Source organism: Nerophis lumbriciformis, linkage group LG23 (genome assembly GCF_033978685.3).
Source record: "Nerophis lumbriciformis linkage group LG23, RoL_Nlum_v2.1, whole genome shotgun sequence".
Lineage (NCBI taxonomy): Eukaryota > Metazoa > Chordata > Actinopteri > Syngnathiformes > Syngnathidae > Nerophis > Nerophis lumbriciformis.
The window spans coordinates 8,411,069-8,434,779 of NC_084570.2; the positions used below are offsets into that span (position 1 = coordinate 8,411,069).

Consider the following 23,711-nt stretch of genomic DNA (forward strand, 5'->3'; position numbering starts at 1 on the left):
CATGTTCGAATGTACTTTGTGGACGCCGTCTTTGCTCCACGGTAAGTCTTTGCTGTCGTCCAGCATTCCGTTTTTGTTTACTTTGTAGCCAGTTCAGTTTTAGTTTAATTCTGCATAGCCTTCCCTAAGCTTCAATGCCTTTTCTTAGGGACACTCACCTTTTGTTTAATTTTGGTTTAAGCATTAGATACCTTTTTACCTGCACCCTGCCTCCCACTGTTTCCGACATCTACAAAGCATTTAGCTACCTGCTGCCACCTACTGATATGGAAGAGTATAACGTGGTAAGTCTGCCGATCTCCAGACAGCACAGACACTCAACAACGGCACATTATTTGCGGATTATAATTACTGGTTTGCAAAAAATATTTTTAACCCAAATAGGTGAAATTAGATCATCTCCCACGGTACACCAGACTGTATCTCACGGCACACTAGTGTGCCGCGGCACAGTGGTTGAAAAACACGGTATTAGTGGACCAGCAGCACGCACAATCATGTGTGCTTACGGACTGTATCCCTTGCAGACTGTATTGATATATATTGATATATAATGTAGGAACCAGAATATTAATAACAGAAAGAAACAAGGGAGTTTTTTTTGGTTGGTGCACTAATTGTAAGTGTATCTTGTGTTTTTTATGTTGATTTAATAAAAATAAAAAAATAATAAAAAAATAAAAAACCGATACCGATAATAAAAAAAAACCCGATACTGATAATTTCCGATATTACATTTTAAAGCATTTATCGGCCGATAATATTATCGGACATCTCTACTTTTAAACGAAGGTGGCCATAAAACAGCTCAACTCTCCTCAGGCGAAAGTGTCAGTGCCCCTCTACTGCCCTCTGTTGGTGGCTGTGCTTCACAGTCGATGGATTCTGCTGATAACTCTTGGAGCTGTTTTGAGTGTGTGTGTGTGTGTGTGTGTGTGTGTTGCTGCAGCCTTTTCCTCTGAGCTGCTGCATTGATTATTGACTAGTGCTGTGAGCGCCACTGTTAAGTTTCCTGCGTTGTGTCGAATCAATCTCCACTTGAGCAGGCTTGAGCAGGCTTATTATTCAACGGATGTGTGAGTTGCCTCGTGGAAAAAAAAAAGAAAAAAAAAAGCCTGGTTTCATTCAATGCTGTGTCTCATTACAGTAGACACAAAGACCCACTCACAGCTCACGCTTGCTGTTGCCATGCTAACACTATCCTCCTTTTCTGCATCCTACCATATTTAGGTGGTATCTCACTGTGGAGAATGGATCTTTATCAACCTCTTATGTCCTGACATGCGCCTCGACTGGTTGTTGGCGACGTAATAAAGTCTGCACACGCACACTTTTCTCCCCGGAGAAAAATTGCGGAGATATTGAGCTATTTTCTGCAATTGGCTTCTTTGCTGCCCATCTCACTCTATACATAGAGTGCAGATGCATGAATTTGCAGACTGTCTCATTGAGAAAGCTCTGTTGTTGTAAATGTTTGCTCTCATTGCACCTTTTTTGAAGCCTTGAGACTTCAGAAAGGCATGATGCACAAACAAATTCAGATGCATTCAAATATGCGCCCTAGGGTTGTACGGTATACCAGTATTAGTATAGTACCGTGATACTAATGAATCATATTCGGTACTATACTGCCTCCGAAAAGTACCGGTCAACCAGCCCCTTGCGTCCCAGTCGCCGTCACGTCATGTCGTGTCATTGCTGGCTTACGAGCATGTTCGGCAGCGCACAATCACAGAGTACTTACAAGCAGACACAGTGTGTAGACAAAAAAGGGAGAACGGACGCATTTTGGCTTAAAAACTAACGATAAAGGTGAAGTTATAACACTGAAAGGCCCACAGGAAGAGGTGCTTGAAGACATGGCTAGCTAGCTAGCAGCTAACGTCCATCCGCAATCTGCAGTGTTTTAGCTACTTCTAAATCACTAATCCTCGCCTCCATGGCGACAAATAAAGAATGTTTCTTACTACACACCGTAGCTCACCGGCGTCAAAATGTAAACAAACGCCATTGATGGATTTACACCTAACATTCACTGTAATGATACCAAATACAAGAGCGTATCTAGTCGATAGTACTATGATTACGTCGGTATTTTTTTGGCATCACAACATCTTCTTTTGATTTTTTTAAATTTATGTTATGTTTATAAATTCAGGAAATATGTCCCTGGACACATGAGGACTTTGAGTATGACCAATGTATGATCCTGTAACAACTTGGTATCGGATTGATACGAAAATGTGTGGTAAGCATCCAAACAACTGAAGAATAGATTATTATTACATTTTAACAGAAGTGTAGATAGAACATGTTAGAAGAGAAAGTAAGCAGATATTAACAGTAAATGAACAAGTAGATGCATAATAATTTTTTACAGTTTGTCCTTCAATGTTGACAAAATAATAGAACGGAAAATGACACAATATGTTACTGCATACGTCAGCAGACTAACTAGGAACCTTTGTTTGTTTACTTACTACTAAAAGACAAGTTGTCTTGTATGTTCACTATTTTTATTAAGGACAAACTTGCAATAATAAACATATGTTTAATGTACCCTGCGATTTTGTGTTAAAATAAAGCCAATAATGCAATTTTTATTTAGAAAATTATCAAAATAATTTTGGTACCAGTACCGGTACCAAAATATTGGTGTCGGGACAACACTAGTGCACACGCATTATTCCAAGAACATTTATTTTGTACATCCCAATCAACGTGGACCTGAGCGCACATGTTGGAGTGGCTGGCCACTCTCTGTCCATGCCCCCCATTCAGAATAGCCATGCACCTGAGATCCCACACTATGCACATTCAGAAAACAAAGAAAAGGAGCAAGACAGGGAAAGTTGAGGAATTCATCCACAAGGAGTAGGAGGTGCCTCTGGCTGAAGTGAAGGTGTGGTAAAATATGCTCTTGGGCACGCTGTCCTCTGGCGTTTTCAGCGAACGAAAGAGGGTTTTGAGTGGGATTAAAAATGCGAGGCTGCCAATGCTGAGGAGTTCGAGAACTGGAACAAATAAGAAATAGGTGGTACTACGTCAGGAAGAAGGTGAAGAATAAGTTTAACAAAAATAGAGGCTGCAATTTTTCGTGAAACTTTAGAAGAGGTGGGAGCACATGTGGGCGACCCCCAAAATAGATACAATTTGTGTAATATACAAAATACACAGTAGCCTGCTCACAGCCAGATTAGAGTTTCATATGAAAATTATGTAATATTTGTTTTGAAATCTTTTGAATTTTAACATTCTAGCACAGGGGTGTCAAACTCAAATACAGAGTGGGCCAACATTTAAAGCCGCGGGCCAAGGTTGAACAAATTAACCTTTTAATAGGGACCCAAACAAGTTTTGCATTAAATATTGAACAAGCAAGGATTATATAACTTTATAGTGACATGCAAAACTAAAAAGTATCAATGGCAAATCAAATACAATTTAAATAAAAATTGAATGCCTCTTTTCTATTTGCAGCCTTCTGAGGTAAATAGTAAGATTAACTTTTTCCACAGGCTAATCAATTTGAAAATAAAATAATGAATAAACCAACCATTCAGGACTTTAAACGGCTCAGTTTGCAACACACTGATCTAATCTGATGTGCCCAAGCCAGATACCTGACATCTTTTCTTGGATGCTGGTTCATTAATGTCGGGGCTCAGGGCTTTGAGCTGAGGCAACCCTCATTATCGAACGAAGGTGTTCATCAGTCATTATTTCTCGTATTCCACAATCTTGGGGGCGTGCCTTACAGGCACTGCTTTTAACGTCCTCTACGAGCTGACGTCACGTCCGCTTTTCATCCCTTCTAACAACATGCCCGCCCAGTCACAAGATATGAGCGGCTCCTTTACGCACACACACGTAAATGCAAAGCATACGTCATCAACAGCGATACAGTTTACACTGAGAGTGGCCGTTTAAGCAACTTTAACATTGTTAGAAATATACGCCACCCTGTGAATCCACACCAAACAACAATGACAAACACATTTTGGGAGAACATCCGCACAGTAACACAACATAAACACAACAGAACAAATACCCAGAACCCTTTGCAGTACTAACTCTTCAGGTGTTGTACCCGATAATGCACCCCCGGTGTAGAATGCACCCCCTGACGGGAGTGTTGTATCAACTAAAGCCCACACTTAAAGTTTCCACGTGCAAGATTGAATCTATTTGAAAAAGTTATTTAATAAGAAGCCAAAAGTGCAAAAACAATAATGTTCGGGTTGGAATATGAAATCCGTGCTGCAGTCTGCAGGTGTACCTAAGGTTGTGGCCCAGCAGCGACTGCAGCACGGATTTCATATTTCATTCATTCACAACTCCTCCAACACGAACATTACTGTTTTTGCACTTTTGGCTTCTTATTAAATAACTTTTTCAAATAAAACTTTAAGTGTGGGCTTTAGTTGATATAACACTCCCGTCAGGGGGTGCATTCTATGCCGGGGGTGCATTATCCGGCACAACACCTGGACGCTACAATATACATCCCCGCTACCTCCAAACCTCGCCGCCCCGCCCCCCACTCCCACCCCCCCCCACACACACACACACACCTTGTAGCGTCCCGGAAGAGTTAGTGCTGCAAAGGGTTCTGGGTATTTGTTCTGTTGTGTTTATGTTGTGTTACTGTGCGGATGTTCTCCCGAAATGTGTTTGTCATTCTTGTTTGGTGTGGATTCACAGTGTGGTGTATATTTCTAACAATGTTAAAGGTTTTTTATAGTGGCACCCTCAGTGTAACCTGTATCGCTGAAGATCAAGTATGCGTTGCATTCACTTCTGTGTGCGTACTAAAGCCGCACATATTATATATATCTGGGCCAGTACTTGTTGGACTGGACTAAAAGGGGATGTTACTGTTCTACGTGGGGGCACTGAAATTTGGGAGTCTCCCGGGAGGTTTGGCAAGTATGAGAATTAGCGGTGTACCGCGGCACCGCCGCTGTATATGATCGGCGCGCCAGGTCTAGTGTTAATTTGATATCGCCTCACGGGCCAAATTTGGCCCGACGGCCAGAGTTTGACACCCATGTTCTAGCATATCAAAAAGGATGTGAAATACTTTGGCTCAGGTTTGATTACTCAATTTATTATTACAACCCAGGAGAGCTATTTGCGGTAGCAACCACCAGCTGTCACCCCGACTGGCCTAGCTGTGCTAGAGTCACAAGAACACAGTGTGACAGCAGTAGGTAGCAAAATAGTTGCCTAGATAAATTAATAGACTTATTCTCGAATATGAAGTGATGCATTAAATGCATTGGCGAAAAAAAAAGAGTTTTGTGTTCTTGCCTTGATCTTTAACATTGTTGGAATCAACGGTTGGCAAAGCTTGAACAGCCACCTCTGTGTGTTGCCAAAAAAAGCATTGCATGAAGTTGTTGTGAAGCACCTCACATTTCCACGTTCAGTCCAGTCTTGATACGTCACTTCTTTGCCACGAAATAAGACGTTTTGTGAGTACACACGCTAAATTCACAAGGCCCCAGGTCTGCAGTTAACTCATCGAGCTGTTGTGCAATGTAAGCCACCCATCCCAACCTGAGCCCGACGTTGCTACCCCTTACACACACACTTGGTCATGTCTACAAGCACTAAAAACACATTAATGCATGGATTTGGTTGAAACCAGCTTTTTTAAAACACATGTAAAACCTTAATTAGTTTTTGACTTTTTTAATGATTGACACGTTTCGTGTCACGGTTCTGATCCTAGGATGCTGACATGACAGTTGAAGTACAGGTGAAAATTGATTTAATGACATATCAAACATAGTGCAGCAGGGAAGTGCACAGGAAGCCCAGGGAAAGCTATGCAGCATGATCCAGCCCAGTCCAGAACATCAGAAGCAGCCTGATTGGCAACCAGGCAGTGGCGAGACCTGTTTGCCAATCACGGACAGGTGAGGGAGCCAGCGTTTAGACTAAAGTGGTGGCATATGGAGGAAAACAGGAAATGGAAAGAATAATAATAGTGTTGGACAGGAGATACAGCAAAATACATGAAACAAATAGTCCTGTAATATCATGTGAAATCATGCAATTTTGGGATTAACATATCTAGAACATTATTATTAACCCTCTAAATAATTTGGATTCGTTTATAAAGTGAAAACAAATTTATTGTGAAGAATAGATAAAAATGTAGATTACACAGTACATCTGTCAAGTTTTTCTTTATATCAAAGTGTAGAGATTAGCTGATACGCATAGACTCTGTGGATAATATCAATCAATCAATCAATCAATCAATCGATTAAAGATTATTTACTTATATAGCCCTAAATCACGAGTGTCTCAAAGGGCTGCACAAGCCACAACGACATCCTCGGCTCAGATCCTACATCAGGGCAAGAAAAAAACTCAACCCAATGGGCTACAATGAGAAACCTTGGAAGGGACCGCAGATGTGAATATAAATATGAATCATAATAATACATCAATATTATTGGTGCATCTCCTTTGAGTTTAGTCTCCCCCTGTCGTTAGGAACTAGTAACGCCTCTAATTTTAACTTTAATCCGGGGTCTTTGAACGCACCACATTTACGGCAAATCAGATACAAAAGTGAAAATTGCTCTTAACTTTCTCCTACGCTGCCCCAGATGGATTTATTTTATGTTCACATTTCTTCTATCACGTCGTCGTTGTCCCAAAATGCTGTTGCTGTGTGTGAATGCTTAAGTTTGAACTTTGTTGACGTTATGACGTCCGTGGTGCGTGAAGTGTTCCTTGCTATGTTTGCCGCTACCAAGGTGGAACAAACCATTTTGGATTTTTGATAGGGGGTGTAGGTTGTCTTAGACCAGGGGTGTCAAACGTACGACCCGAGAGCCGGATCAGGCCCGCGAAAAGGTTTTATCCGGACCGCGGGATGAGTTTGCGAAGTATAAAAATGAACCTGAAATTATTGAAGGAAAGAAACTGCTGTTCTAAATGTGTCCACTGGATGTCACAATAGCAAGTATTTGTATCTTTGTAGATGATGCTACATATGTACAAAATAAAACAAATCGAGGAAAATGAGCAAACTACATACATAGCATCCTGTAATTTGATTTTGATATACATTTTTTTTTATCTTGATAGATTGAAAATTAACACCAATGAGTTGACTGATGAACATTATCACATAACTTATTCAGAAAGTATAAATAACGACAAATAAAGATACAAAACTATTAACCACAATAGGTAATTGTAAAAAAACAAAACAAACAACATTATGATTTGTACAATTTCAGAATGTGCTTGCTCTATTTTTAAACTAAGAACATATTATGAAGTTGTCTTTATTTTTAAGTTATCGTGCCGTGATTTTACCAGTCCGGCCCACTTTGGAGTAGTTTTTTTCTCCATGTGGCCCCCTGATCTAAAATTAGTTTGACACCCCTGTCTTAGACAATCTTAATTAGATTCAAGCATCGTTGTTATTTTTGAATGATTTGTCTTAATCAATTCAAAAAGATCCAAAATTGATTTTATTGATTTATTTTATTTATTTTTTTCAAAAATCTGTCCTGTTCAGCCACTTTTGATTAGGTAAAATGTTATCAAACAAAACCAGTTTTCTTTTAAGTAGTATATACATTTATCAGAGCTGCTGTCTATTTTATGGAGGAATGTAGTTAATCATAGAACTGGCATCTAATGTTGTTAAAAAAAAGTATACATTTTGAATCGGGAATCCTTTTGAATCGAGAATCAAGTTTTGTTGAATGGAATAGTCTGGTGCCCAATGATACCAACAGCCATCAGACTGTATAATGCATATGTTCCTTGACTGCACATAAATGTAGAATATATGTAGAATATATTTATATTATTCATATATTATATAGTATATATATATAATATATTATATATATTATGTATTATTATTATTGTCTATTGTGAGCGAACTGTGGTGCTGAATTTCCCCCAGGGATCAATAAAGTACTTTCTATTCTATTCTATTCAAAGCCCTAGTATCAATGTTATATTAACATGTATGGCGTCTTTTTCTCACTACCTGCTGAGAAGTAACTAAAAATGTCTGCTTTTCTGTTTGTCTTTGTGTCCTACAGCCGCCCTGCAGGTTTCCATATCCTTGAACAAGGTGGAGTTAAGTGTCGGAGAGTCCAAGTTCTTCATCTGTACAGGTACACCACCCCCACACTTGTTACTCTATATGCAGTGTTGGCGCTGGGAATTTTCAAATTGGGGACCCCATAATAATGGGGTCCCACAGTAAATTTTTGGAGTCCCACTTTTTTGTAAGCGTTTTGAAAACAAATGATAAATGTATGCATTATCCTGTTATATCTCACATTCTATATTTTGTTTTGGAAAAAGGTTGTCAAAATTGCGAAATGATGATAATGGTGTGCCAGGGCATACATACATTATTTATCTAACGCTTAAATCTCTAGAGTCTACATCAACTTCAGATCTGTCCGTTTTTTTGTTTGCTTGTTTTCTGCCCTTTTTGTCAAAGACAACTATGTTTTTTCTATGGCAAACACGCAAAATATGCAAAATCTTTTTCAAAGTGGAATATTTGATGTGAAGTAATCGGAGCCTTGGATAGGTCAATAATTCATACAAACCCCGTTTCCATATGAGTTGGGAAATTGTGTTAGATGTAAATATAAACGGAATACAATGATTTGCAAACCATTTTCAACCCATATTCAGTTGAATATGCTACAGAGACAACATATTTGATGTTCAAACTGATAAACATTTTATTTTTTTGCAAATAATCATTAACTTTAGAATTTGATGCCAACAACACGTGACGAAGAAGTTGGGAAAGGTGGCAATAAATACTGATAAAGTTGAGGATTGCTCATCAAACACTTATTTGGAACATCCCACAGGTGAACAGGCAAATTGGGAACAGGTGGGTGCCATGATTGGGTATAAAAGTAGATTCCATGAAATGCTCAGTCATTCACAAACAAGGATGGGGCGAGGGTCACCACTTTGTCAACAAATGCGTGAGCAAAATGTTGAACAGTTTAAGAAAAACCTTTCTCAACCAGCTTTTGCAAGGAATTTAGGGATTTCACCATCTACGGTCCGTAATATCATCAAAGGGTTCAGAGAATCTGGAGAAATCACTGCACGTAAGCAGCTAAGCCCGTGACCTTCGATCCCTCAGGCTGTACTGCATCAACAAGCGACATCAGTGTGTAAAGGATATCACCACATGGGCTCAGGAACACTTCAGAAACCCACTGTCAGTAACTACAGTTGGTTGCTACATCTGTAAGTGCAAGTTAAAACTCTCCTATGCAAGGCGAAAACCGTTTATCAACAACACCCAGAAACGCCGTCGGCTTCGCTGGGCCCGAGCTCATCTAAGATGGACTGATACAAAGTGGAAAAGTGTTCTGTGGTCTGACGAGTCCACATTTCAAATTGTTTTTGGAAACTGTGGACGTCGTGTCCTCCGGACCAAAGAGGAAAAGAACCATCCGGATTGTTATAGGCGCAAAGTTGAAAAGCCAGCATCTGTGATGGTATGGGGGTGTATTAGTGCCCAAGGCATGGGTAACATACACATCTGTGAAGGCACCATTAATGCTGAAAGGTACATACAGGTTTTGGAGCAACATATGTTGCCATCCAAGCAACGTTACCATGGACGCCCCTGCTTATTTCAGCAAGACAATGCCAAGCCACGTGTTACATCAACGTGGCTTCATAGTAAAAGAGTGTGGGTACTAGACTGGCCTGTCTGTAGTCCAGACCTGTCTCCCATTGAAAATGTGTGGCGCATTATGAAGCCTAAAATACCACAACGGAGACCCCCCGGACTGTTGAACAACTTAAGCTGTATATCAAGCAAGAATGGGAAAAAATTCCACCTGAGAAGCTTAAAAAATGTGTCTCCTCAGTTCCCAAACGTTTACTGAGTGTTGTTAAAAGGAAAGGTCATGTAACACAGTGGTGAACATGCCCTTTCCCAACTACTTTGGCACGTGTTGCAGCCATGAAATTCTAAGTGAATTATTATTTGCAAAAAAAAAATAAAGTTTATGAGTTTGAACATCAAATATCTTGTCTTTGTAGTACATTCAACTGAATATGGGTTGAAAAGAATTTGCAAATCATTGTATTGTGTTTATATTTGCATATAACACAATTTCCCAACTCATATGGAAACGGGGTTTGTAAAAAAACATTGGTTTTGATTCAATATTATGTTTTGAGCAATGACAGTTTTAAAGAAAAAAACAGCTTTGTTTTATTAGTCAACATTGCAACTTTTTCTTAGTTTTTCTTAAACACTTCAAATGGCACATATTCACCCCGTATGTTGAACTGCAAAGTATGTTTTTGGGGTGGAGGAGTCTGGTCGGGTGCTGGTTAGCTTGAAGCTAACAGCTAGCCTGTCTCCAGCCTCGAACGATGTCGCTTCAGCGGGAGATACAAGTGAAGTTTCCATGAAGACTAAAACAACTAATTTACTGGGGACATGGTACAGGATGAAGTCAAAAAGGTTGACTTTACACTAGGGCTGGGCAATATATCGAATTTAGTCGATATATCGCGGGTTTGTCTCTGTGCGATGTAGAAACTGATTATATCGTGAGTATTCCAGTATACGGTCTCACGCAGTTGCTTTTAGCACTGCAGGCTTTTCTCACTCTTTCTTGTCGCTCCTCACAGAGACATAAAACAAGCACACCTTGTTACACACGTCACAAACTGACTATTATGTTAGATCACTATGGACTGGACTCTCACACTATTATGTTGGATCCACTATGGACTGGACTCTCACACTATTATGTTAGATAACTATGGACTGGACTCCCAGACTATTATGTTAGATCACTATGGACTGGACTCTCACACTGTTATTTTAGATCACTATGGACTGGACTCCCAGACTAGTATGTTAGATCACTATGGACTGGACTCTCAGACTATTATGTTAGACCACTATGGACTGGACTCTCAGACTATTATGTTAGACCACTATGGACTGGACTCCCAGACTAGTATATTAGATCACTATGGACCGGACTCTCACACTGTTATGTTAGATCACTATGGACTGGACTCTCAGACTATTATGTTAGCTCACTATGGACTGGACTCTCACAATATTATGTTTGATCACTATGGACTGAACTCTCAGACTAGTATGTTAGATCACTATGGACTGGACTCTCACACTGTTATGTTAGATCACTATGGACTGGACTCTCATACTATTATGTTAGCTCACTATGGACTGGACTCACACTATTATGTTAGATCACTATGGACTGGACTCTCACACTGTTATGTTACATCACTATGGACTGGACTCTCACACTATTATGTTAGATCACTATTGACTGGACTCTCAGACTATTATGTTAGATCACTATGGACTAGACTCTCACACTATTATGTTAGATCACTATGGACTGGACTCTCACACTATTATGTTAGATCACTATGGACTGGACTCTCACAATATTATGTTAGATCACTATGGACTGGACTCTCACACTATTATGTTAGATCACTATGGACTGGACTCTCAGACTATTATGTTAGATCACTATGGACTGGACTCTCACACTATTATGTTAGATCACTATGGACTGGACTCTCAGACTATTATGTTAGATCACTATGGACTGGACTGGACTCTCAGACTATTATGTTAGATCACTATGGACTGGACTCTCAGACTATTAATGTTAGATCACTATGTATTGGACTCTCACACTATTATGTTACATCACTATGGACTGGACTCTCACACTATTATGTTAGATCACTATGGACTGGACTCTCAGACTATTATGTTAGATCACTATGGACTAGACTCTCACACTATTATGTTAGATCACTATGGACTGGACTCTCACTCTATTATGTTAGATCACTATGGACTGGACTCTCACAATATTATGTTAGATCACTATGGACTGGACTCTCACACTATTATGTTAGATCACTATGGACTGGACTCTCAGACTATTATGTTAGATCACTATGGACTGGACTCTCACACTATTATGTTAGATCACTATGGACTGGACTCTCAGACTATTATGTTAGATCACTATGGACTGGACTGGACTCTCAGACTATTATGTTAGATCACTATGGACTGGACTCTCAGACTATTAATGTTAGATCACTATGGATTGGACTCTCACACTATTATGTTAGATCACTATGGACTGGACTCTCACACTATTATGTTAGATCACTATGGACTGGACTCTCACACTATTATGTTAGATCACTATGGACTGGACTCTCAGACTGTTGTGTTAGATCACTATGGACTGGACTCCCAGACTAGTATGTTAGATCACTATGGACTGGACTCTCAGACTATTATGTTAGATCACTATGGACTGGACTCTCACACTATTATGTTAGATAACTATGGACTGGACTCTCACACTATTATGTTAGATCACTATGGACTGGACTCTCACACTGTTATGTTAGATCACTATGGACTGGACTCCCAGACTAGTATGTTAGATCACTATGGACTGGACTCTCAGACTATTATGTTAGATCACTATGGACTGGACTCTCAGACTATTATGTTAGATCACTATGGACTGGACTCTCACACTGTTATGTTAGATCACTATGGACTGGACTCCCAGACTATTATGTTAGATCACTATGAACTGGACTCTCAGATGATTATGTTAGATCACTATGGACTGGACTCTCACACTATTATTTTAGATCACTGTGGACTGGACTTTCACAATATTATGTTAGATCACTATGGACTGGACTCTCAGACTATTATGTTAGATCACTATGGACTGGCCTCTCACACTATTATGTTAGATCCACTATGGACTGGACTCTCACACTATTATGTTAGATCACTGTGGACTGGACTCTCACACTATTATGTTAGATCACTATGGACTGGACTCTCACACTATTATGTTAGATCACTATGGACTGGACTCTCAGACTATTATGTTAGATCACTTTGGACTGGACTCTCACACTGTTATGTTAGATCACTATGGACTGGACTCTCAGACTATTATGTTAGATCACTAACACTATTATGTTAGATCACTATGGACTGGACTCTCACACTGTTATGTTAGATCACTATGGACTGGACTCCCAGACTAGTATGTTAGATCACTATGGACTGGACTCTCAGACTATTATGTTAGATCACTATGGACTGGACTCTCAGACTATTATGTTAGATCACTATGGACTGGACTCTCACACTGTTATGTTAGATCACTATGGACTGGACTCCCAGACTATTATGTTAGATCACTATGAACTGGACTCTCAGATGATTATGTTAGATCACTATGGACTGGACTCTCACACTATTATATTAGATCACTGTGGACTGGACTTTCACAATATTATGTTAGATCACTATGGACTGGACTCTCAGACTATTATGTTAGATCACTATGGACTGGACTCTCACACTATTATGTTAGATCCACTATGGACTGGACTCTCACACTATTATGTTAGATCACTGTGGACTGGACTCTCACACTATTATGTTAGATCACTATGGACTGGACTCTCACACTATTATGTTAGATCACTATGGACTGGACTCTCAGACTATTATGTTAGATCACTTTGGACTGGACTCTCACACTGTTATGTTAGATCACTATGGACTGGACTCTCAGACTATTATGTTAGATCACTAACACTATTATGTTAGATCACTATGGACTGGACTCTCACACTGTTATGTTAGATCACTATGGACTGGACTCCCAGACTAGTATGTTAGATCACTATGGACTGGACTCTCAGACTATTATGTTAGATCACTATGGACTAGACTCTCAGACTATTATGTTAGATCACTATGGACTGGACTCTCACACTGTTATGTTAGATCACTATGGACTGGACTCCCAGACTATTATGTTAGATCACTATGAACTGGACTCTCAGATGATTATGTTAGATCACTATGGACTGGACTCTCACACTATTATATTAGATCACTGTGGACTGGACTTTCACAATATTATGTTAGATCACTATGGACTGGACTCTCAGACTATTATGTTAGATCACTATGGACTGGACTCTCACACTATTATGTTAGATCACTATGGACTGGACTCTCACACTATTATGTTAGATCACTGTGGACTGGACTCTCACACTATTATGTTAGATCACTATGGACTGGACTCTCACACTATTATGTTAGATCACTATGGACTGGACTCTCAGACTATTATGTTAGATCACTTTGGACTGGACTCTCACACTGTTATGTTAGATCACTATGGACTGGACCCTCAGACTATTATGTTAGATCACTAACACTATTATGTTAGATCACTATGGACTGGACTCTCACTCTATTATGTTAGATCACTATGGACTGAACTCTCACACTATTATGTTAGATCACTATGTACTGGACTCTCAGACTATTATATTAGATCACTATGGACTGGACTCTCAGACTATTATGTTAGATCACTTTGGACTGGACTTTCAGACTATTATGTTAGATCACTATGGACTGGACTCTCACACTATTATGTTAGATCACTATGGACTGGACTCTCAGACTATTATGTTAGATCACTATGGACTGGACTCTCCGACTATTAGGTTAGATAACTATGGACTGGACTCTCAGGCTATTATGTTAGATCACTATAGACTGAACTCTCACATTATTATGTTAGATCACTATGGACTGGACTCTCAGACTATTATGTTGGATCACTATGGACTGGACTCTCCGACTATTAGGTTAGATAACTATGGACTGGACTCTCAGGCTATGATGTTAGATCACTATGGACTGAACTCTCACATTATTATGTTAGATCACTATGGACTGGACTCTCAGACTATTATGTTAGATCACTATGGACTGGACTCTCACAATATTATGTTAGATCACTATTGACAGGACTCTCAAACTATAATGTTGGATCACTATGGACTGGACTCTCAGACTATTATGTTAGATCACTATGGACTGGACTCTCACAATATTATGTTAGATCACTATGGACTGGACTCTCACACTATTATGTTAGATCACTATGGACTGGACTCTCACACTATTATGTTATATCACTATGGACTGGACTCTCACAATATTATGCTAGATCCACTCGACGTCCATTGCACATCTGCGGTCCTCTCCAAGGTTTCTCATTGTCATCCCATTGGGTTGAGTTTTTTCTTGCCCGGATGTGGGATCTGAGCCGAGGATGTCGCTGTGGCTTGTGCAGCCCTTTGAGACACTCGTGATTTAGGGCTATATACGTAATCTTTCAATCAATCAAAAAAATAGAACAAGCAAACCGGGCGGTAAAAAAATAAAATAAATCCGCGTCCCGTAATTGTTCGTCCTTTCTGATTTCAATGCGTAAAAAGACACAAAAAGTGCGTTTACACCAACACTGTCTATATGTGTGCATATTTGCGACACAGGCCGTGGGTCTGATTTTGTTTCTTTTAATGCCAGTAAGCCCAAAAGCGCCATATGGTGAGTGACATTGTGACCCCATGACGACTCGTATAGCACATCACCGATTCTCTTCACCCTCATTGTTCTCCCTAAACGGCCAATCAAGAGAGGCCGGCGCTGGCAGGTCCGACCCACCTCCCGCTGTTCACCTTTTCTCCTCTGCCAGCCCACAGACAAGCGTAGCCTGAAAAAGAGTGTTGGAGGTATGCGATAAGAAGCTCTTGCTTGACACGCTCAGATTCATCCGTATTGGAGGCCACAACCATGAAAGGAAAGAAGCCCAGTTAGGGAATTGTCTGCTGCATGCACAACGCTGTTTGTTTGTGCCCGATTGTTTACACCACAACTGTCGAGGTAGTGCGGTGATGATAGAATGCAGGAAGCGACAAAACAACTCAAAGACACGTCTGGGGGAAAAAATAAATCTTTGAGCAAAGAGTGCAACAGATTTACCACAAATGACACCAAACAATCGGAGGAGGACCATGAAACCAATGAAAGCTATGAAACAATAGCCTCTTTCAAACCGACGTCCCGGCAAAATAACCTCATCAGTGCCGGAACATGAGATCTGGCTCTAAGCTGCTTTTTTACACAGAACCCAGTTAAAGGGGAACTGCACTTGTTTTGGAATGTCGCCCATCATCCACAATTCTAATGTGGGACAAGTAAGGCTGGGTTTCGTTTAAAAATTTTCGAGACCAGTACCAATACCAGGACCCTTAAAACAATGCCGATACCAACTGAGTACTTCATTCGATATTAACCATGTGGAAAGAAAGCAATGGGTTGCGTAATTGTCACCACTCCTACCTGTCAGGTTCAAACACTGATGGCATCTATTAAACAAGACAAGAAGCAAGGAATTAAACAGAGACAGAATTACATTTGGCTCAATTGAGGAGAGACGTCTGGACTGTACTCTTTGCACAGTCTCACCACGCTCCTGAGGAAAGATTGTACGCCTCCTCTTTTTATTTGGACTTTCCCTGATTACATGGCAACAGCTGTTTCTAAGGTACGGGGGTCGTAAACAGCCATCGCCTTTGATTACAAACAGTTCAAAGAAAAGGTCGTAAAACAGTTCAAAGAAAAGGTCGCCTGGAGGGGAGTCTGGTCCTGCTTCATCTCTGCTTTGTAGTTCTCGGGTCAAGACAATATATTTCTGTTGATTACAATACATCAAAGAAACAGAACACCTTCAAATTGCTTCCCATCCTACACAGTGGAGTTTTACAAGCCTTATTCTTGGTAGAATTAAAAACAGCTTTTGGGGTGGTATGGCGTAGTGGGTAGAGCGGCCGTGCCAGAAACCTGAGGGTCGCAGGTTCGCTCCCCGCCTCTTGACATCCAAATCGCTTGCCGTTGTGTCCTTGGGCAGGACACTTCACCCTTGCCCCCGGTGCCGCTCACACTGGTGAATAAATGATAAATGAATGATAACTGGCAGCCTCGCTTCCGTCAGTCTACCCCAGGGCAGCTGTGGCTACAAATGTAGCTTACCACCAGGTGTGAATGAATGATGGGTTCCCACTTCTCTGTGAGCGCTTTGAGTATCTAATAATAGAAAAGCGCAATATAAAATCTAATCCATTATTATTATTATTATTGTCCTCTTGCCGGGAACTCATGGAAACACTGTTATGATCCGCTGCCCGGATCATATTTTCTGTTTACGTTTTCAAGATACTTGTGTTTTTGGTTAGTTTTGGACTCCTTGAGTACCTGTTTTGTACACCTGAGTTTGTTGCCATGGCTGCTTATTATTTTCACCTGCCGCGTTTGTTCCCGACACGCACCTGTTTGTCATCACTGACATTATTATTTAAGCCTGTCCTCCCTGTCATTCGTTCTTGCTTCGTACTGTGACGACCGGGGCGCATGGTGATGCGGGGTTTCGTTCTCCCAGGATACAACGGACTTCGGACACAGCGTGAAGGTAAAAGGAATGATTTATTTACCGGAATAAATTATACTGGAACAAAGAAAAGGGTGCTCATAGCACATAAGGCAAAAACTAAAAGAGCTAGCATGGGAGCTAGAAGGTAAAAAAGGAGTTTAGCGTGGAAGCTAACAGGTACAGAGCCAGAAGTCGTCAACTGTTGCATAAAAACAAACTACGAAGCAAGAACGAATGACAGGGAGGACAGGCTTAAATAATAATGTCAGTGATGACAAACAGGTGCGTGTCGGGAACAAACGCGGCAGGTGAAAATAATAAGCAGCCATGGCAACAAACTCAGGTGTACAAAACAGGTACTCAAGGAGTCCAAAACTAACCAAAAACACAAGTATCTTGAAAACGTAAACAGAAAATATGATCCGGGCAGCGGATCATAACAAACACAAAGTTTTGTGATAACTTAGATACAATTATTCTGACACTCCACATTCGAGAGTTTTACACAGATACATTTTGAAAGTGCTCAAATATTTATTAAATAACTGTACAAACATGTGTAACAAAGTATTATTTCGGCTGTGTCATTAGCGAGCAAGCTAAGCTAGTGTTAGCTCACATGCCTACGACATGCCCAAAACGATTTAATTGACAATACACGTTTGAACACGCAATTGATTGATTGATTGTGACTTTTATTAGTAGGTTGCACAGTGAAGTACACAGTCCGTACAATTGACCACTAAATGGTAAGTTTTTCAACTTGTTTAAGTCGGGGTCCAGGTCCAAAGGATGAGTACTGTTAACATAGTAACCATTTATATATTACCTGAAGTTATCGACGGTAGAGCAGTGTCCTGTTGAGATGACGACGACGATACTGGTGTTGTAGAAGCCGGCTTTTTTGTAAACACAGTACAGTTCTCCACCCTTAAGTTTGCTCCGTGCTCGATGAGATGTTTAAAGGGGAACATTATCACAATTTCAGAATGGATAAAACCATTAAAAATCAGTTCCCAGTGGCTTATTATATTTTTCGAAGTTTTTTTACAAAATTTTACCCATCACGCAATATCCCAAAAAAAAGCTTCAAAGTGCCTGATTTTAACCATCGTTATAAACACCCGTCCATTTTCCTGTGACGTCACATAGTGAAGCCAACACAAACAAACATGGCGGAAAGAACAGCAAGCTATAGCGACATTAGCTCGGATTCAGACTCGGATTTCAGCGGCTTAAGCGATTCAACAGATTATGAATGTATTGAAACGGATGGTTGTAGTGTGGAGGCAGGTAGCGAAAACGAAATTGAAGAAGAAACTGAAGCTATTGAGCCATATCGGTTTGAACCGTATGCAAGCGAAACCGACGAAAACGACACGACAGCCAGCGACACGGGAGAAAGCGAGGACGTATTCGGCGATCGCTTTCTAACCAACGATTGGTATGTGTTTGTTTGGCATTAAAGGAAACTAACAACTATGAACTAGGTTTACAGCTTATGAAATACATTTGGCAACAACATGCACTTTGAGAGTGCAGACAGCCCAATTTTCATCAATTAATATATTCTGTAGACATACCCTCATCCGCGCTCTTTTCCTGAAAGCTGATCTGTCCAGTTTTGGAGTTGATGTCAGCAGGCCAGGGAAGCTAGGGTCGATAGGGGGTTTAGCTCGCTCGTCTGCGGGAACAAACTGCCGCCATTGCTTGCCGTGGTAGCGAGGGCCTTTGTCCCTGAATTGCTCACACACTCCGGCAGATTCAATGGGGGTCTGGCGGCAGATTTCTTTGACTTTATCGTTGGAAATGCATCTGTTTTAAGTGTCGCAGGATATCCTCACATTCTTGCCATCTCTGTCGTAGCATAGCTTTCGTCGGTAAAGTGTGCGGAACAAACGTCCAATTTCTTGCCACTTTCGCATCTTTGGGCCACTGGTGCAACTTGAATCCTCTTCTTGTTTAAATGTGCTATATAAATAAAGTGGATTGGATTGGATTGGATTGCTTCAACCCGCTTTACCGCCATACAAACTATTGTTGTTGCGGTGGTGGACCAATCACTAGGCGCATTTAATTGAAGAACGCTTGCAGTGATTGGCTGCGAGCAAAACCATAGAAACAGTAATGTTTCCTTGATCTGGGTACAAAAAGAACCGATTGCAGGTATCGTTTGAAGGACGCAGTTTCGATACTACTTGGTATCGGGTTGTTTCGGTCGATACCTGAAAGGTATTGAGTACCGATACCCAGCTCTAGGGACTAGGCACACATATTTCCCTTTTTTGTCCCAAATGATACACACGAAATCCGCATTCAAAATAAGGCTCTGTGAACCACTTTTCAATTGCACATGCAGTCTTAGTAAATCGCATGCACTACGCCCATTAATAGTACACTAGGGTTGTACGGTATACCGGTATTAGTATAGTACCGCAATACTAATGAATAATTTCCGGTACGATACCGTCTCTGAAACGTACCGATCCAGCGCCCGCGTCGAAGTCACACAGTGACATTGCTGGTTTACAAGCAGACGAGCATGTTCGGCGGCACACAATCACGGAGTACTTGCAAGCAGACACAGTGTGTAGACAGAAAAGGGAGAACGGACGCATTTTGGCTTAAAAACTAACGATAAAGGTGAAGTTATAACACTGAAAGGCCCTCAGGAAGAGGTGCTTTAAGACATGGCTGGCTAGCTAGCAGCTAACATCCATCCGCCGTCGGCAGTGTTTTAGCTACTTCTAAATCACGTATCCTGGTCTCCATGGCGACAAATAAAGTAAGTTTCTTACAAGTGTCATCCCTGCAGGACGAGGAATAGCTAAACATGCTTCACTACACACCGTAACTCACCGGCATCAAAATGTAAACATACGCCATTGGTGGATTTACACCTGACATCCACTGTAATGATACCAAGTACAGGCATGTATCTAGTCGATACTACTATGATTGCGTCAATATTTTTTGGCATCACAACATCTTATTTCGTTTTTTTTTTATGTATATTATGTTTATAAACTCAGGAAATATGTCCCTGGACACATGAGGACTTTGAATATGACCAATGTATGATCCTGTAACTACTTGGTATCGGATTGATACCCAAATTTGTGGTATCATCCAAAACTAATGTAAAGTATCAAACAACAGAAGAACAAGTGATTATTACATTTTAACAGAAGTGTAGATAGAACATGTTAAAAGAGAAAGTAAGCAGATATTAACAATGTCATGATCCGTAGTCCGGATCATGTTTTCGTTATGTTCTGTTAGTTTAACTCTATAGTTCCTGTTTTTTGTGCACTCTTGTTTGTTTTCGTTGCCATAGTTGCGTATCACGGTACAAGCGGCCGAAATGAGTTTCCTCCGCCGGGTGGCGGGGCTCTCCCTTAGAGATAGGGTGAGAAGCTCTGTCATCCGGGGGGAGCGCAAAGTAAAGCCACTGCTCCTCCACATCGAGAGGAGCCAGATGAGGTGGTTCGGGCATCTGGTCAGGATGCCAACCGAACGCCTCCCTAGGGAGGTGTTTAGGGCACGTCCAACTGGTAGGAGGCCACGGGGAAGACCCAGGACACGTTGGGAAGACTATGTCTCCCGGCTGGCCTGGGAACGCCTCGGGATCCCCCGGGAAGAGCTGGACGAAGTGGCTGGGGAGAGGAAAGTCTGGGCTTCCCTGCTTAGGCTGCTGCCCCCGCGACCCGACCTCGGATAAGCGGAAGAAGATGGATGGATGGATGGATAGTTACGTATGATTTTCACCTGCCGCTGGTGTTCGGGACGCTCACCTGGCTCTAATCAAGAGACACTATTTAAGCCTGCCTTTGCCAGTCAGTCGGCCTGGCGTCATTGTTCGGTTCATGTCTGATTCCATGTTTATGCCAAGTGTTCGCTTCATGCCTTGTACACGTACGTTTTTGTTTGTTCATGCCACAGCTAGTAAGTTTTCCTTGTTATAGTTTATGCTAAGTGTTAGTTTAGCTCCAAGTGCGATCAGCGCGTTGTGCCTTCGCCTTGTTTTCCGTTTTTTTTTGTAGTACTTTGAGTTTTGAGAAGATTAATAAATATGTTCCTACCTGCGAGCCTTGTCCGGAATAGTCTGTTTGCATCCCGAGAGAACGAACCTCGTAGTTAGCTGCAAAGACCCCGCCGTGACAAACAGTAAATGAACAAGTAGATTAATAATTAATTTTCTACCACTTGTCCTTAACAATGTTGACAAAATAATAGAATGATAAATGACACAATATGTTACTGCATATGTCAGCAGATTAATTAGAAGCCTTTGTTTGTTTACTTACTACTAAAAGACAAGTTGTCTTGTATGTTCACTATTTTATCTAAGGACTTAACTGCAATAAGAAACATATGTTTAATGTGGGCATCACGGTGGCAGAGGGGTTAGTCTGCCTCACAATACGAAGGTCCTGAGTAGTCCTGGGTTCAATCCCGGGCTTGGGATCTTTCTGTGTGGAGTTTGCATGTTCTCCCCGTGACTGCGTGGGTTCCCTCCGGGTGCTCCGGCTTCCTCCCACCTCCAAAGACATGCACCTGGGGATAGGTTGATTGGCAACACTAAATTGGCCCTAGTGTGTGAATGTGAGTGTGAATGTTGTCTGTCTATCTGTGTTGGCCCTGCGATGAGGTAGCGACTTGTCCAGGGTGTACCCCGCCTTCCGCCCGATTGTAGCTGAGATAGGCTCCAGCGCCCCCCGCGACCCCAAAAGGGATAAGCGGTAGAAAATGGATGGATGGATGTTTAATGTGCCCTAAGATTTTTTGTTAAAATAAAGCCAATAATGCAATTTTTTTGTGGTCTCCTTAGTTTAGAAAAAAAGTACCGAAAAGTACCGAAATAATTTTAGTACCGGTACCAAAATATTGGTATCGTTACAACACTATAGTACACGCTATTTTATTTTTTTGCTCACACTACTCACACTGGTATTTAGATCCTAGTAAATCAGGCCCTTTATATTTTTCAGTGCTTTTTTTCAACAAAAGTATATTACCTGGACAAAGTGGCTGTGGAGAGGGAAATCTGGCCGTTTCTGCTTGGTCAGGGGTCGGCAACCCGCGGCTCAAGAGCCGCATGCAGCTCTTTAGCGCCGCCCTAGTGGCTCTCTGGAGCTTTTTAAAAAATGTATGGAAAATGGAAAAAGATGAGGGGAAAAAAAAAAAAATTTTGTTTTAATATGGTTTCTGTAGGAGGACAAACATGACACAAACCTCCCTAATTGTTACAAAGCACACTGTTTATATTAAACATGCTTCACTGATTCGAGTATTTGGCGAGCACCGTTTTGTCCTACTAATTTTGGCGGTCCTTGAACTCACCGTAGTTAGTTTACATGTATAACTTTCTCCGACTTTCTAGGACGTGTTTTATGCCACTTCTTTTTCTGTCTCATTTTGTCCACCAAACTTTTAACGTGGTGCATGAAAGGTGAGTTTTGTTGACGTTATTGACTTGTGTGGAGTGCTAATCAGACATATTTGGTCACTGCATGACTGCAAGCTAATCGATGCTAACATGCTATTCAGGCTAGCTATATGTACATATTGCATCATTATGCCTCATTTGTAGCTATATTTGAGGTCATTTAGTTTCCTTTAAGTCCTCTTAATTCAATTTATATCTCATGACACACTATCTGTATGTCAGGGGTGCTCATTACGTCGATCGCGATCTACCGGTCGATCTCGGAGGGTGTGTCAGTCGATCACCAGCCAGGCATTAAAAAAATAGTCCTAAAAATTAGCGATCATAAATCTTCACTATGACGTCACTTTCGTCACTTGATTGACATTCACGGCACCCGAGGGTCTTCTGAGATGACGCTGGCTGCTGCCAGCTCATTAAAATTACCGACTGGAAGGCGAGAAACACTTTATTTCAACAGACTCTGGCGCCGTACCTGTCGTCAAAACTCCAAAGACCGACTGCACAGTTGCACAATAAAAGCTCTGCTTCATCCTGCCTGCGCTACCAAAATAAGAGTCTCAGAAAGATGGCGTGCACAAGCTAGCAAGCTACGGAGTTTGCCGACAATGTATTTCTTGTAAAGTGTATACAAAGGAGTACGGAAGCTGGACAAATAAGATGCCAAAAACCAACCACTTTCATGTGGTATTGGACAGAAAGGAGGACTTTTTTTCTCCTCCATTCGAAAATGCGGACGTTATCATCACCACTGTCTGATTCCAATCAATGCAAGTCATCACAATCAGGTAATACACCAACTTATATTCTTGTCTTCATGAAAGAAAGGAATCTATATGTGTTAAACATGCTTGTATTATCTT

General features: G+C 41.0%; 1 protein-coding gene across 3 annotated transcripts in view; it reads left to right on the forward strand.

The window, feature by feature from the left end:
• The window catches only part of LOC133622452 (neural cell adhesion molecule 2-like), an 801,647-nt gene that overhangs the window by 554,368 nt on the left and 223,568 nt on the right, over nt 1–23,711 (forward strand). For all 3 annotated transcript variants that reach the window (XM_061985218.1, XM_061985216.1, XM_061985217.1), the window contains exon 2: nt 8,088–8,162. In XM_061985218.1, coding sequence (XP_061841202.1) covers nt 8,088–8,162 — 75 coding nt within the window. The remainder of the gene's footprint in view (nt 1–8,087; nt 8,163–23,711) is intronic.